This window comes from Pteropus vampyrus, unplaced genomic scaffold (assembly GCF_000151845.1).
Source record: "Pteropus vampyrus isolate Shadow unplaced genomic scaffold, Pvam_2.0 Scaffold174, whole genome shotgun sequence".
In the NCBI taxonomy this organism is placed as follows: Eukaryota; Metazoa; Chordata; class Mammalia; order Chiroptera; family Pteropodidae; genus Pteropus; species Pteropus vampyrus.
The window spans coordinates 515,313-529,601 of record NW_011888955.1 but is presented as its reverse complement, the minus strand read 5'-3'; the positions used below and the strand labels follow the sequence as shown (position 1 = coordinate 529,601).

Sequence of the window (14,289 nt, the reverse complement as noted above, 5' to 3'; positions counted from 1 at the left end):
ATCAACCGAAAATATTCTTTTCTGAATTTTTAAGAACTGTATTAATGTTTGATTTTAAAGTATAGTATAATTTGTCAATGGTCAAAAAATCGAGTTGTGGGTTCTGAATTCTGTCTTTATCTACACATATTCTTGGGGTCTGAATAAACATTCCTGTGTGTGTGTATAATAACTACATAATCACATACACGCATTCAAATATCCATCCACAAAGTTTCAGTTTTTACATTTTTGTCCGTTTTAACACTAACAATATTTGAATATCCAGATGACTTTGCATCTGTGTAAAATTATTCAGAAAAATACTTTTGACAAAACTAAAGTTAAAACGAAGCTATTTCATTTTTATGGGACTAGTATGCAAACGTATGAAGATATTTTTGTTCATTTAAAAAATCAGTTTCACAAATCTGTAGACACAACAACACGGATGAATCTCAGAAGCCTTGTGCTAAGAAGTCAAGCACAAAGACTGCAGAGTTCACGCTTCCATTTATACGACATTTTAGAAAAGGCAAAAGCACGGTGGCACAAGCCGTCGCCTGCGGCGGGGGATGGGGAGCACCGTCTGTAGGCGGACAGGAAGGAGCTTTTGTAGCGACGTGAATGTTCTGCATCGTGAATGTCGTAGCGCTTTGCACAGCTGTATACAATTCCCAAAACACATCAAACTGTGTTTTAAATGGGCGAATTTTATTACATGTAATTTGTACCTCTATAAAACTGGGAAAAATTCAATTTCTATAAATTTCTATCTCTGTAGGAAAAAAAATAGTGCCTTCTAAAGGTAAACGTCATATACAGACTGTAACATAAACCTTTGGAAACTCGACTGAGTTTAAGATGACGAGCAATAATTCTGCTCTCTAACCGTCTGCACATCCAGCGTGACTCAGGACAACACACCTGCAGCCAATGTGACGTCCGCGCTGCGAACTTGGTGCGCCATGCGTCAGAGGGACGTGATCAGTAATGACGAAGCTATGGGGTGGCAGTGGGAGTTTGCTTTTCTAGTTGCTTCTTGACTTTAAATAGATAAGGACGTGTGAAATAAGTAAGGACAAGAAAAATATTTGTCCTGTTATTGTTTTCAGATTGATATGTGCCAAGGGACCCCCCAAAATGAACAGACTAAACTCTCTGTACATTTTATGGACTTCTCCCCGGTTATTTCTGAAGTGAGGAGAGGGGAACGTATTCCCCTAGGAGGGCATAGGGTCGCAATGGCTGTTTTCTGTGAAGCCAGAATCCAAGGGTCCCGAATAATTTATCACATGGGATACAGCATGAATGTCTGGCATTCTGAAGCTTTCTTTGACGTTAATGCTGATTCTCACAGAAGCAAATTCTATGGGGAAAAAAAAAAATTGCACACCAATCTAAGGTGCAAACGATTTCTCCTGGCTATGAGTAAATACCTTTCTTAGCACACAGATTTGTTTCTGTCTAGGACTTCTGCTTGTCAACATCCTTTAGACTTTTAGAAAATAGTCAGCTCTGCAAAAAATAGTTTAGAAATAAACTCTAACAAGAAGATGGCAGGATGAGGCCATCTGTCAGGGACTTGTTATAAAGAGTTACAGGTACTTACACGTGTGCGTCTTGACTTTTGATGAAATCCTGTCAGTCTCTCTCCAAACACATGATTAGTTTTGATTTTAGAAATGTTAATAACAACACACTTCAATTAAGATCTTTGGGAAAAAATTACATTTGCCACCAAACTGACTGCTGGGTATTCAAACTGTGTGACATCTATTTTCACCCTTTTCTTTTTAAAAAACACTTTGACAAGCATTTAAGCAATTTATCAAGCCAAACAAAGATTATATCAGAATACGATGTGTTATTCACTTATCAGTATTTAGAAGCAGTTTGAGAACTCATTATGACAAGAACTCATTGTTCAGGCATCAGGGTTGTTCCACTGTTTGGTTACCCATAAAACGTTCTCACCAGTTTTCTGGGGTCCTATTACCAAGAATCTTGGTAAGCGATCACAGGTTTTCTCTTTAGGCCAAATGTCTCTGTGGCGTTTGTCATCACAAGGATTCTGAACGGGAGAAGAATACAGAGACACATGTTTTTGTTGAGCGCCTACTGTGTGCTAGGGTTTTTCGATTTCTGTTCTTAAAAAGATGTCCCAGGAAACAAGGCTGTGTGGCTCTTTCTCTTAAATGAAAGCCTTGAAGTGACATCACGGAAGCTTTCAAATAACTTCTTTCCATCCTGAAGTTGAGTGTCTACTGAGGAGGTTGGGGAGGGGAGACCCGCTGTGGACAGCCTCACAGCACTGGGGGTTAATCCTCCTTCCCACTGTTGCCAGGGCTGTGTGTGTGTGTGTGTGTGTGTGTGTGTGTGTGTGTGTGTGTGTGTGTGTTAGTGAGCTGGTGGGGCAGAGACTGTGCTTCCTGTAGGAGATACATTTTTAGCATTCAGTAAGTCACTGAAATATATAAGGTGTCACATTTTTATTCTAAGTAACTTGGAGCTTTCCTGCTGTGCTTCAAAGGAATATGGATCTGGCCATAACAATACTACTTAAAGAGACAGCAGATTTCTTTCAGCCAACTTCAAAGGACGGTAAATGTGTATCTAAAACTATAACTTTACAGACTATGGTGCTGAAAAGCACTAAATTTCAGCGAAAGAGTAAAGTGAGGGTGAATTACTACCCTAGGGACCTGCTTTAGGTCTGTAGTACTCAGACCAAGCACACTGTGCAAGATTTATCTTGAACGCCCTAACTTTAACTGCAAGATGCGTATTATGCGAAGAATTAACAGTACCCTTTAACACTATTTCAGGAGTGGACAAACAGGACAACACTCGATTTCAGTTAATACTGTAGAGACGTGTAGTTAAATAACCCATCCGCTTATTTACAGTAAGTACCAGATGTTAACACTAAAGTGAGGATATTCTTTTTGGCTGCTATTCTGGAAAAAAATTGGTTTCAAACCTGTTACCTGAAATAATGATGCTTTCAGTTTAAAAATGAGCTGTTGAATTGCAGGAAAATTGCTTGTCTTTCCAGTGGCTAGCATTTGGTGATGTTTTGTAGTAGTCAAGATAAAAACAGTTGTTTGTTACAGCAACTGCAGAATAATATGCAGTGATCATTCCACAGCCACCGGCTTTAACCTACTGAAATGTGTAATTATGTCTCTTTTTGGAGTTATTTGTACTCAGGAGGTAATTAGCTCAAGGTCAAAACCGAGTGGATTGAATACAGAGTTCAGAGCTTTCTGCAGCTCCATCCGTAAACTTCACTGAGTTCCATTCCAGATGATGATGATTATCTTGCCATCATCCGTCCGTCACTCCCAAGGAGCATCAGAACAGCGGCTGAGGGTGCTGCCTCTGGAGCCAGGTGGGCTGGAACTGATTCCCACTCTGCCACACACTAGCCGAGTGACCTTGCTTATGTGTCTCAGCCTTTCCGTGCCTCAGTTCCCTCGTCTGCAAAGTGGGGATGATGCCCGTATGTACCACGTAGGGAGCTGTGCGGACTGAAGGGGCTGACATGTGGAAAGAGCCTGGCCTGACCTAGAAGAAATGCTATGTAATTATTTGCTAGGATCAAGACTTTCCCCAGATCATGGAGTGGGCAATTTAAGTCCAAAGTCTATTTCTGCAGCTCTAGGCCGTGTGAGAGAATATGCGTCGAAACCTGGGCTATGCCTAGAACCACCTGAATGCGCTGTGTGCACGTGGTGTCTTCTTCTGAGAAGCTCAGTGGTCTCGCCACCAACCCCTTTCCCTGTGCCCAACGTCGTTCCCGACTGGCAACTTCTGCAAGCTGCCCGGATTCTGCGGCAGCTGGCGCACCCCGTGGTTCAGAGGCAGGTGGCAGTCTGAGCTCTTCTCACCTGCCCCCCAGTGTTGTCTGGTCACTAGAGATGGGGCTGTGCTCGAGGCAGCCCAGTTGGCTACCTGCCTGCCACACACCCTGTTTATGACCACCTTCTCCTGCTCCAGCCGACTGCAGTCTGCAGACTGACCCCTCACTCCCGACTGGAAACACTGCATCCACTGAACCCCCCGTGGAGCTTTCAGAATTCCGTGGTCTCTGCTGGGCACAGGGACAGAGAACCTGATCCGCCATGAAGCAATAATATAAAACTACAACTCAGGAAGGAACAGTTCCTCAAATCTATAACATTTCCAAAACGTATGGGTTTTTAATTTTTGCCCCCAGATGCCTTCGCTTTTTAGATTCGGATTACTTTACAAAACTCCACGATATGTTCGTGGGAGTAATTAATTATACCAATTATTGAACCCATCTTACCTGCCAGAGCGGGTCTTTTTGATCAGGAAAGAGCTCAAAATACTTGTGAGCCAGCTGTGCTGGGGGCAGGGTCTGAAGTCGCAAGTTGGTCCAGCTCTGCACGAAGTTGGCCAGGTTAACGAAAGTGTACAACCCCAGTCGGTCGTTCCCGTAGTTGGACAGGTGGGTCATGAAGATGCTGATCTGGAGGAAGGAAGCGAACTGTGGTGTAAACACGTTATTTGAACCCTCAGGGCAGAGTCCCCCAGCAACACTGCTTTTTCTCACGTTGCCTTTGCACAGGGTTTCACTTCGTGACACACTTTTTGAGTGTTGGACATACCCCCCAAGACTTTCGTCCTGTTAATGCATCCTGGAGGATGCGCTGTTAGCAGGACCCGGTGAGCACTCTCTTCGAGATTCTATATATTTCGTAACAAAAAATGAGTTCACCTGCCACGCGCTCGTGTTGGTGCAATCAGATCGATGCCGAACAGCTCGTTCTAGATGTGCACGTGTGACGGCCTCATGACAAGTGGAGGCACATGCTCCCGGAAGCCGGGACTGTGTCATTTCGATCTACTTAATTTGGCTCGTAATGTGGTGCTTCGGGTTAAGGGGTGTAAATAATCAATGAATCGTCATCATTAGCATTAACCGAATATGCTCTGACTTGTCTTTATTAGAGGCCATAATGACAGAAGCCTAGTGACTAAATGTTTACTAGTTAATAGTTGTGGTAACTATTAACTATTTTCCATCAAAAATACCTCTCAAACCCTTTCCTGTATTTATTATTGATATCAAACACTCCTTTAAGAAAAGTTTTCAGTGCTTGGCTAGTTAAAAATCAACCCCTCCTATGGAAGCAGCTAACCTGCATTGTGTTCACGCATTAAGAAAATCACATTTTATTTATAATGACTTTGAATTCTGTAGATTTGATTAAATTAGTCTGGAAGGTAGAATGTGCATTTTTAAAGCTACGGATTTAAGTGAATTCAAATAGTTTTTGGTTAGGGTTGACAAATGAAAATAATTCTGCTCGAGATTTTTAATGGCAAAGAAAAGCATTGTGGCATTTATGCTGCTATAAAAACAGATCATAAAAATAATTCATGTGGTAATAGTACTTTCTTAAAATATATACTGTCATGTGAATGAATAGTAATAACAATTATTATAATCATCGTCATAATGAACATAATAGGTTCATTCATTAAGAGACCGAAAGAAATAATGAAGAAAATTTATTGAGCTAAAGTGGCAGAGATGAGAGAAAGGTTATATGAAGATGAGATATAACGAATCCAAAAAATGTAATTACTTACAACTACAAATAAGAAGAAACAGTGATAACCTATATGATAAAGAACAAATCCCGCAGACTTTCACTGAGAAGCTTCAACTGTGATCAAGAATATTTAATTATGTTTCTAGTCACTCCAGCTGAACGTATATTAAATCTTAGAACTTTCACAAACAAAGCACTTTAAGGCTGATTTCAATAGCCCCCAGCAGACATATGCAGTCCTGAAATTGATAAGTAAGACTTCTACTATTTTAGATGTTTCTGAAAAACGAGACTTAAAATTTAACCTTCTGGTTATTCCTAAAAGGACTTTTATTAAAATGTAGCTAACATGCAACATCGCGTTAGTTTGAGGTGCACACCGGTGTTACCTGACACTTACACACCTAAGGAGAGATCACCACACCGAGGCCAGCAGCCACCCACAGCCAGCAGCCACCCGCGTCCAGCAGCCACCCGCGTCCAGCACCCACCCGCCCCACACAGCCCCTCACGCTGTTGGCTGCATTCCCTGCGCTGCCCACTGCACCCCAGGGCTTCCTCATCTTATACCTGGAAGTCTGAACCCCTAATTCCCCTTCACCTTCCCCCCAACATTTCTCGTTTTTCCATTGCAGTTAGCGTTCAGTATTATTTTATGTTAGTTCCAGGTGTACCGCGTAGTGGTTAGATGCCTGTATAATTCACCAAGTGGTCCTCCTGACCGGTCCAGTCCCCACCTGGCACTATACAGAGTTAGTACCATTTTACTGACTGCTTTCCCTGTGCTGTACTTGACATCCCTCTAACTGCCAATCTGTACCTCGTAATCTCTTCCCCCTATTCACCCAGCCCCTGCCCCCCCCAACTCCCCTCCCATCTGGCAACCACCAGCTTGTTCTCTGTATCTACGAGTCTCTTTCTGTTTTGTTCGTTTGTTTACCTCCTGGTTATTTTTGATAGCCGCTTCATAGTTTGTGACTTTTCCACCCTCCTTATTGCCTCCAGAATTTATTAAAACAGCGGGCCGTTGAGAGACCGAAGGAAATCGTGCTTAAATCTGGAAGTTCTTCTCTAATGTCAGAGGCAGTCTTTTGTCATTTGTTTCATATGCCACGTTTTTCAGTGTAGTTCAAAACGATACTTCAAGTTGCCTTTCTATTCCATCTTAATACAGTGTAAATATAGATAGAACTAGCTAGCCACTATTTCAGATTTCTTGCTTTATCTTTGTGAAAGATTTATCAATGAATCTATGAGTCTATATTCTACTCGAAAATGTCTGTACTGGACCGAAAATGGGAAACTTAAAGACACGATGGGACTTTGTGATACCAGTATGTTTGACTTCCCTTTGAATTGGCTTTTCAATGGCGGAAAACATTTTATGCTGTGACGTTTAGAGCAGAGTGTCGGTCGCTTTTGTACTCGTACGGGCAGAGACAGTCAAAAACGCAGCCTGGAAGGAATTACGAGCTGGTTAATGACATCGCTTTTGCCGAAACTGAACCTGACTGGCCAGAATTAAAGTCATCCTCACGAGGTGTTGAACTTAACTCTGGAAAGGGAGAGCGGCTCGGCCTCCAGCCGTGGAACCTTCCCCGGGTTTCCGGTCCTGTCCTTGCGTCTGCTCTACCGTAATGCAGAGTGCACCACAGGCGGAGGGGTGTTTTTGTGATGCGCGGCATCTCAGACACTTAAAGACTCTGGACTCAAGCCCGGGATTTGTTTTGTGCTCTTGACAAAGTACAAAGCCACGAAGGGGGTATATTTGGCCAGGACATGAGACACTTCGACATCTTTTTAAACTTTTTTTTTTTTTCCAGAATCACAATATTCTCTCTACATTTGGAATATTCTACGTCTTTTGCTGAACACGTAATATCTCCAAGTTTTCTTTGTTATATTTTAGTCTAGTTCTCACCAGTGAGATTGGTGAGAACAGCTATGTCATGAGAATGTTTCAGTCAAAATATTAGCTTGATTTCCAGACCGTATTTCTTCCTTACCCCTGTCCTGACCTATGACATCTATGATGTCACTTTATTTTTGGTAATTCCTCCCCTCACAATTTCTGCATGGAACAGAAAGAAACAAAGAAGCTCGAAAAAGTGGCCAGTTCAGGGAAAGCAGACATCCCTCTTTCCCTGAAGAGCAAGACTTTATAATTTAAGAGTGCTTCAGAACGAGGGTTTCTTTGTTTATTTTTTTAAAAGGATAGAATGTATCAAAATAAACGATCTTTGTTATACATGCAGAATCCAATGAGGAGAATGTCAAAAGAAGTTATAATTGCATTTCTATAACAGGTTTTGTTATAAATGCACTCTATATATAATTAGTTGCTACCAAGAAGACTCATAAGCTGCTTAAAACTCAAATTATTAGAGATTCTACCAAAAGCATAAAGTTTACCTAATTAACAATAACAGCTGAAACATATTATTTTGAGCCTGGTAGATAAAGATATTTCTAAGAAGGCACTTCTCCGTGATTTTTTTTTTTTTTTTTTCTGTAAAAGACAAAAGGTAAATACCAAATAGCACATTCCCTGGTACATATGAGAAAGGCAACAGATGTCATTTGTAAGTGTGGCTAAGAGACAGATATGGGAAGCTTCATCTACGCTTTCCAGCCTCCACCATGTGCGTCTAGTTGGCTCCAGGTATCAGAGGCGGTGGGGGGGGGGGGTCACTGCCAAGAAGAACACGGAGAAAAACCAGAGTCTGGTGCAAAACAGGAAAAGAGTTTTCCTGTTTCTTTTGAGAAGGTCGGAGAGGGGAGAGGAACTAGAACATAAAAAAAGTGTGTTACTTGCAATGTTTAGGACAAACCATGCCACGTGTCACCGTGCTGCTCAGTTCCAATCCTCAAATGTTTCTTTCTTAGCGCGTTTGCCCGGTGTCGGGCGGAGGCGCCGGCGTTTGTATTCAAGCCCAGCACATCTTCCGGTGCTTTCCCCGCATCTGCCGTCACCTCCGCAGAGATCTCCTTCAGCCCCTTACTCCCCTGGCTTCCCCTCGTTTGAATCCTCTCTACTGGTCCTTTCTTGGACCGGAATGTGTGCTCGAGCCTCTGGCATCTCGAGCTTCCATCGTTCCGAGCTGCTGTCCTTTGCAGCCAAGATCTTCACAGCAGCAGTGTCTGGGCGCTGTCTTTACTCCTTATTTCCATTCGCCTTTCAGTCCTCTGAAATCTGGCTTTTGTCCGCGGACAATACCTCGTCACAGGGAGCAGCGCGGCGGCATGTCACACAGCCCCGGGGACAGGCGGTGACCTTTATCAGTCTGCTCCCTGTGACCACACTTAAGATTTTCTCCTTCTCTCTCTCTTCTGAAACTGTCTCTCCTAGTTCTTCTTCACCCGTCTCCTTCCCCTGGCCCCTCCTTTCTCGTGGTCCCCATCAATACCTGGTGTTTTGTTCTCTGCGTGCTGTCCCCAGGTGGAATCACCATTGTGACTCCTAGATCTCTAACTGCCGTCTGCATCTTTCTCCTGAATTCATACAAGAGCATCTAGGGTCTAGATGACATTTCTACCTGAATGTCCCATAGCTGCCTCGCCGATGTCCCATAGCTGTCTCACTTTAACCGTGGCGAACCCGAATGTGTCGCGTTCACAGTCGGGCACAGGTAAGCTCTAGGAGAGCAGGGGCCTCGTGTGTTTCATCGTCAGACCCCTAGCACCCCACCGACCAGGTAACGACTGGCGCATAGTAGATGCTCCGTAAATAACGTCTGGAAAGAGTGAGTCTTCGCACCCAGCGCGGGCCTTCCTTTCGCAATCCCTATTTTGCTGACGATTCCAACTATTCTGTGGTCCAGGCACAGCCCTGAGCATCCCAGGCCCGTACGCACTCCGCGCTTCTTGGTGCGCTGACCTGACCTGGCCGGCGGGGGCCGTGTGGTCTCTTTCACTAATCCGCCCCCTCCTCTCTGTGCCTCTCGGAACCTGCCTGGTTCGGGCCCTCTCTGCCTCGTTTCTGGACCCTCAACGCCTCCTGGCCGCTCTTTCTGTCGGCGCCACCGCCCCCGGCCCGTGCTCCGGGCCGCGCCGGCCGCCGGGAAAAGAGCGAACCACACGTGCGATGTTATGTTTGCGGGGAGTGAAGTTAACTTTAATGATATTTTTAATTTAACCCAATATGTTCCCAATGTTATCACTGCAGCACGTAATCAATGTGAAAACCACGAAGGAGCGGCTTCGCATTGCAAACACTCATTCTCCGCCGTGGGGTGGCAGTTTGTACTTACAGCACCTCTCATTGGGAATAGCCCGTTTTCCGTGTCACTAGTGACCACCGGACTGGATGGCCTCGGCTCCAGACTCTGTGCCCCGGATGCCCCAGGAGCGCGCCGTGCTCCGGCCCCTCCCCCCACCTCCCGGCCTCCCCGCCCCCCTCCTGCGCCCCATTCCGGCAGATGCGCCGCCTCCTCCCCGCCACACCGTCCCGGCTCTGCCCAGCGCTGTGGGCCACGCCGTCCTCGCGCCTCCTCTGTGTCTCGGGCTGGCCATCTTCTAACTACTGTCGCGACAAGTCGTCTGGACTTGTCCACGTTACTCTCGCTAGACTGTGAGCCGCGAGGAGGAACACAGCACAGCAGGGGCTGTGTAGTGGCGGGAAGCAGCTGTCTGGTGGCCACCGCCTGGGCGGAGCGCCGAGGGTTGGCGCGCTCTGCGGCTCAAATCGCTGCTTTCTGCTGCGTGGCGCTCAGGGCCTGCGAGGCACGTTGGGCGTTGGATTAGTTTCGACGACTTAGCTTTAAATCGACGCGTTCCAAGTGAAAGAGAAACCAAATGCGAATGAGGAGTCATAAGGGAGATAGAGAAATGGTCTCTTGTCAGACCGTGGAGCGGAGACAGCCGTTTGAATACGTCCGCGTGAGTTATTCGCGAGGATTCCAGGACGTACGTGACGCGTGTGAGGGGCTCGGTGTGGTATCTGACAACACGGCGATCACCCGAGAAATGCATGCCGCCTGGAAGAGATGCAGGCAGGAATTTCATTGGGTAACGTGCGACACTTAGCTCTGTCTTTAAACTCTTGTCCCCACAGCTGAACTGCTGTAACGATTAGGTCTGCTCCGGAGAGGACATGTGAATGTACTTTGGAGTTCATTTTGCTTCTCGCCTCATGTGCAGGAAAAATAAGTCACCCATTCAGAGCATGTTTCATTTGTTTTTAAAATCGGGGCGGACTTCGAAGCTGTCAGGTTGACCTGCCGTAAATGCTCATTGTACATTCTCAATGCTGCGTTGTGTATCAAATACTATGCTGGATCGAACAATTTATCTTTTCGGCCTTTAATCTCAAAGTCCAGTTGCCTCTATCTGCTCTCTTTGTAAAAAGCAATGCATATAATCCACTTTATGGCACGTTTCCTCCTCAGGCCGCCACACATTCTTAAAACTCACGTGTAACTCCTACGTTAAACGCAGGACCCGTGCGATACGGTCGCTAAAGTCACCGCACGGCCTTTTCCCAGTGGATCCGGCGTCGGTGGTATTCCCCCCAGCCCTGGGCGGAGGCTCGGGCAGGCAGCGTGGCCTCCCTAGCTTCTTAGGGGCCTGAAAGTTCTCGTGTAGCTTTGAGTTGCTAACACAGTCTTGACTTAGTAGTTTAAATCTCCTGGTCCAGGAAATGATCAAAGCTCGGATCTTGTGAAATGAGCTCGTCTCCTCCCTCCCAGGTGGCCCCTCTCCAGCGGGGGAGCTGGCGCCTCGTCGCCTGGCGAGGCTTCCGGTCCCGTCGCGTTTGGGACGTGGAGGCGACAGAGGAGGAGGGTAGCCGGGAACTATCGCTTGACTGACATTGTCACGAGGTAGCCTGTGCTTAAAGCCGTCTGGGGTCTTGGGAGACGCCCCTGCTGGGCCCCAGCCATGCAGAGTCCTTTACTGGGCTGCTGCCCGTCCCAGTCTCTTGTCAGGAGCCTTCTGAGCAGGGTCCCTTTTAAAAAGATTCCAGGATGACACGCCTACTAAGAATTCTACATCTGGGTCCTGGGACTTAGGGCCCTGTGACCTGACTTTGGAAAAGATGACACATCCTTCCCAGACGTGGCCTGCTCCTCCGACATGGAGCATTTTAGCCAGTTGCGCTTGCTTTGTCTTTGCCGGCCTTGCTATGTCCCTTGTCTGCAGGGAACACACATCAAGCTCCCCCCCTGGGGAGAGGCTGGTGGGGGCCACGCTCACTGCACAGCCTAACTCTTTCCAAAAACATCCCTCACGAATTCTCCGTAATTTCCCGGATGTGGGTGAGACATCTGAAATTTTTGAAAGTAGACCTGCTCACAGCTCACTTTGGTGTCTAACAGCTTTCATATCTTTGTGCTATTACAACTGTTTTATGCTAAAAATGACTTCCATTTTATCATCTCGTCCAATGGGATAAAACGATGTCACTTGCATTTCTAAGGCCTAAATTCGCCGACGGCTGTCTCCCCGCCTGGCTCATGACTTAGTCATCATTTCAGAATGTCTGAGGAGAGCTGCGCTGCAGAATGATCTGGCAAAGGGCTCTTACCGTCTTGTGGTTGGGGCCTGACAGGCTTTCCAGGGAAGCTGGTGAATCAGTTGTTCTCTCTGAGGGACAGGTGTCAAAGGTACCGTGATAAGGTCGATGTCATTTAAAGCAGTCGAGCTGGGAGCACTTGTCTTTTTTATAACACTTACGTCTCTCCATTTTTCTGGCTATACATTCAGACCTGCGAGTTCAGCTCTTTTATTACAAGCTAATGATCGATGTTCCATCAGCATCCCTGTTAGGCGCCAGCAGAAGCGATCCCACTGGTTTAATGCATGGCCATCACTTTAGTGGCCGAACCAGCGTCTACACGCCACAAGAGTGTCCCCAACTCTTAGGCCACCAATTTTCGATTAGCTCTGTTTGCGTGGCGTACCTCGCTGTGCCGTTCTGGTGCCGTCCGAGGGGCCTGTCGCAGTTACTTGGAGGCCGGACGACAGCTGTTCTTGCTCCGCTCGACTCCCAGAGCGACGGGATGATGAGTACGGTTATACCTCACCGCAGATTTAAAAGCGATTGAGAGAAATTCTTATTTATGCAGCAACATACCACGAACGTGATATTCAATTTTTCAATGAGCACATTTTTTTTTCCTAGTAGAAGCCATTTTGCTTCTTAGTTTTAAAGCACTGCCTCCACAGCATAACGAAGGTATGTAGAGAAAATGGAATTAAACCTCTCTATCAGTGTTTAATTTAACCAAAAAAAAAAATAATAATAATAACAATTTAAAAAAATCTTTCAAGGAAATGGACCCACATGAAAATCTGACTTTGGCTCATATGTGAATGAATCATATTTAGTTAATCAAAAAGATCAGCTTCATCATCAGGAGGTTTAAATTAATTGTATTTGCATATAAAGCTGAATCCACCCTGATAGGGGGGAAAAACCAACAAATATATTTATTTTGCGAATAAAAGAAAAAAAGCTAAGCTTTCAAAAGCCAGTGACTAATTGTTGTCATTTCTGAACAGTCAAAAACATGAAAAGATTTCTTCTTATTTATTCGCTGTAAGACAGCCCTCTGATAAAGTGATTTATAAAACATCGAAAGGTTTTGGGAGCATCGATTTCGCATAGAAATTTAGGTGGCGAGCTCGTTATGGAAACAGGAAGGACTCAAAGGACAAGCAAGAAGAGCCCTAAAGGGTACAACTGCGTGTGAACAGCGTGGCTGGGGTCTGCGCCTCCGGGCGAGGGCTCGCCACGCCCACGGGCCGTCTCTGTCCTGGGAACCCAGCCCTCTCTCGTGGGACTCCTCAATGTCTGTACCCTGCCAAGCTCCTCACACACACAGGCCTCACCGTAGCCCTGTCAGACTGACACTCACCCCACTTTTAAAACAATCGTTAGGAAGCGTGATATTTGGGTTGTTTAAGCCGAGGGCTTGGACGGTCACTGCAGGACGTCTTTATACCCCTCCTCTCCTGCCGGAGTCAGGACGATCACCTCCTCTCTGTCCTGAAAACCCCTTCATGGCCCCACAGTTCAGGGACTTCACTGTCTACTCAATTTTTTTATTTTCCATATTGAACTCGAACCCACCTTCTCCTTGGGGACCTCCATTACTGAGGAAACTCACGACGATTTTTTTCCCTTTTTCAAACTGCAAGGTGATGGTGCACAATTCAAGCCCAAATTACACATTATTTTGATTATTCTCCATTTTCTCAGATGTTGATTTCATATCTCCTAAAGTAAAATGTAAAATTTTTAAAAGAAGGGGTCATAGATTATAAAGCTTTCTCGTTCTATCTGGTTCTTTCAAGCGGGTACCTCATGTTAGAGGCTTAATAAATAGTTTTTAAAGTAACCTTTCTCAACCAGTTCCCCAAGGGGATTCTACCCTGGAGAAAATGATCTGGCTGACTATTAATTCCCACAAGGAGGGTGCTCAGACAGTTCCACTCTATGTGTGTAGGGGAGAGGTGAGCTCGTTGCTGCAGTGGATTCATTAGGGTTTTACGACTTAATTATCCCAGGTCAAGGATGGTTTGGTGAACTGACCATCATCAACACCAAAATGAAAGGTTGGATGATAACTGGCCTTTGCCACAATCATATCATAATATGCGGCTGTCTATCTGTACATAAAGCTGCTGATGCTTTATATAAGGAATTATGCAAAGTAATTAGGAATCACTTAAAAGAACTTGTTAAAATATGTAGGGAATAGGCTGGCTCACAGGTTTTTTT

General features: G+C 45.4%; 1 protein-coding gene across 1 annotated transcript in view; it reads right to left on the bottom strand.

Moving 5' to 3' along the window:
• The window catches only part of LOC105299172 (bifunctional heparan sulfate N-deacetylase/N-sulfotransferase 3), a gene marked incomplete at its 5' end in the record, with an annotated part of 105,440 nt that overhangs the window by 20,930 nt on the left and 70,221 nt on the right, over positions 1–14,289 (bottom strand). The window contains 2 exons of the mRNA XM_011370780.1: positions 1,957–2,053; positions 4,295–4,477. Of these exons, the coding sequence (XP_011369082.1) occupies positions 1,957–2,053; positions 4,295–4,477 (280 nt within the window). The remainder of the gene's footprint in view (positions 1–1,956; positions 2,054–4,294; positions 4,478–14,289) is intronic.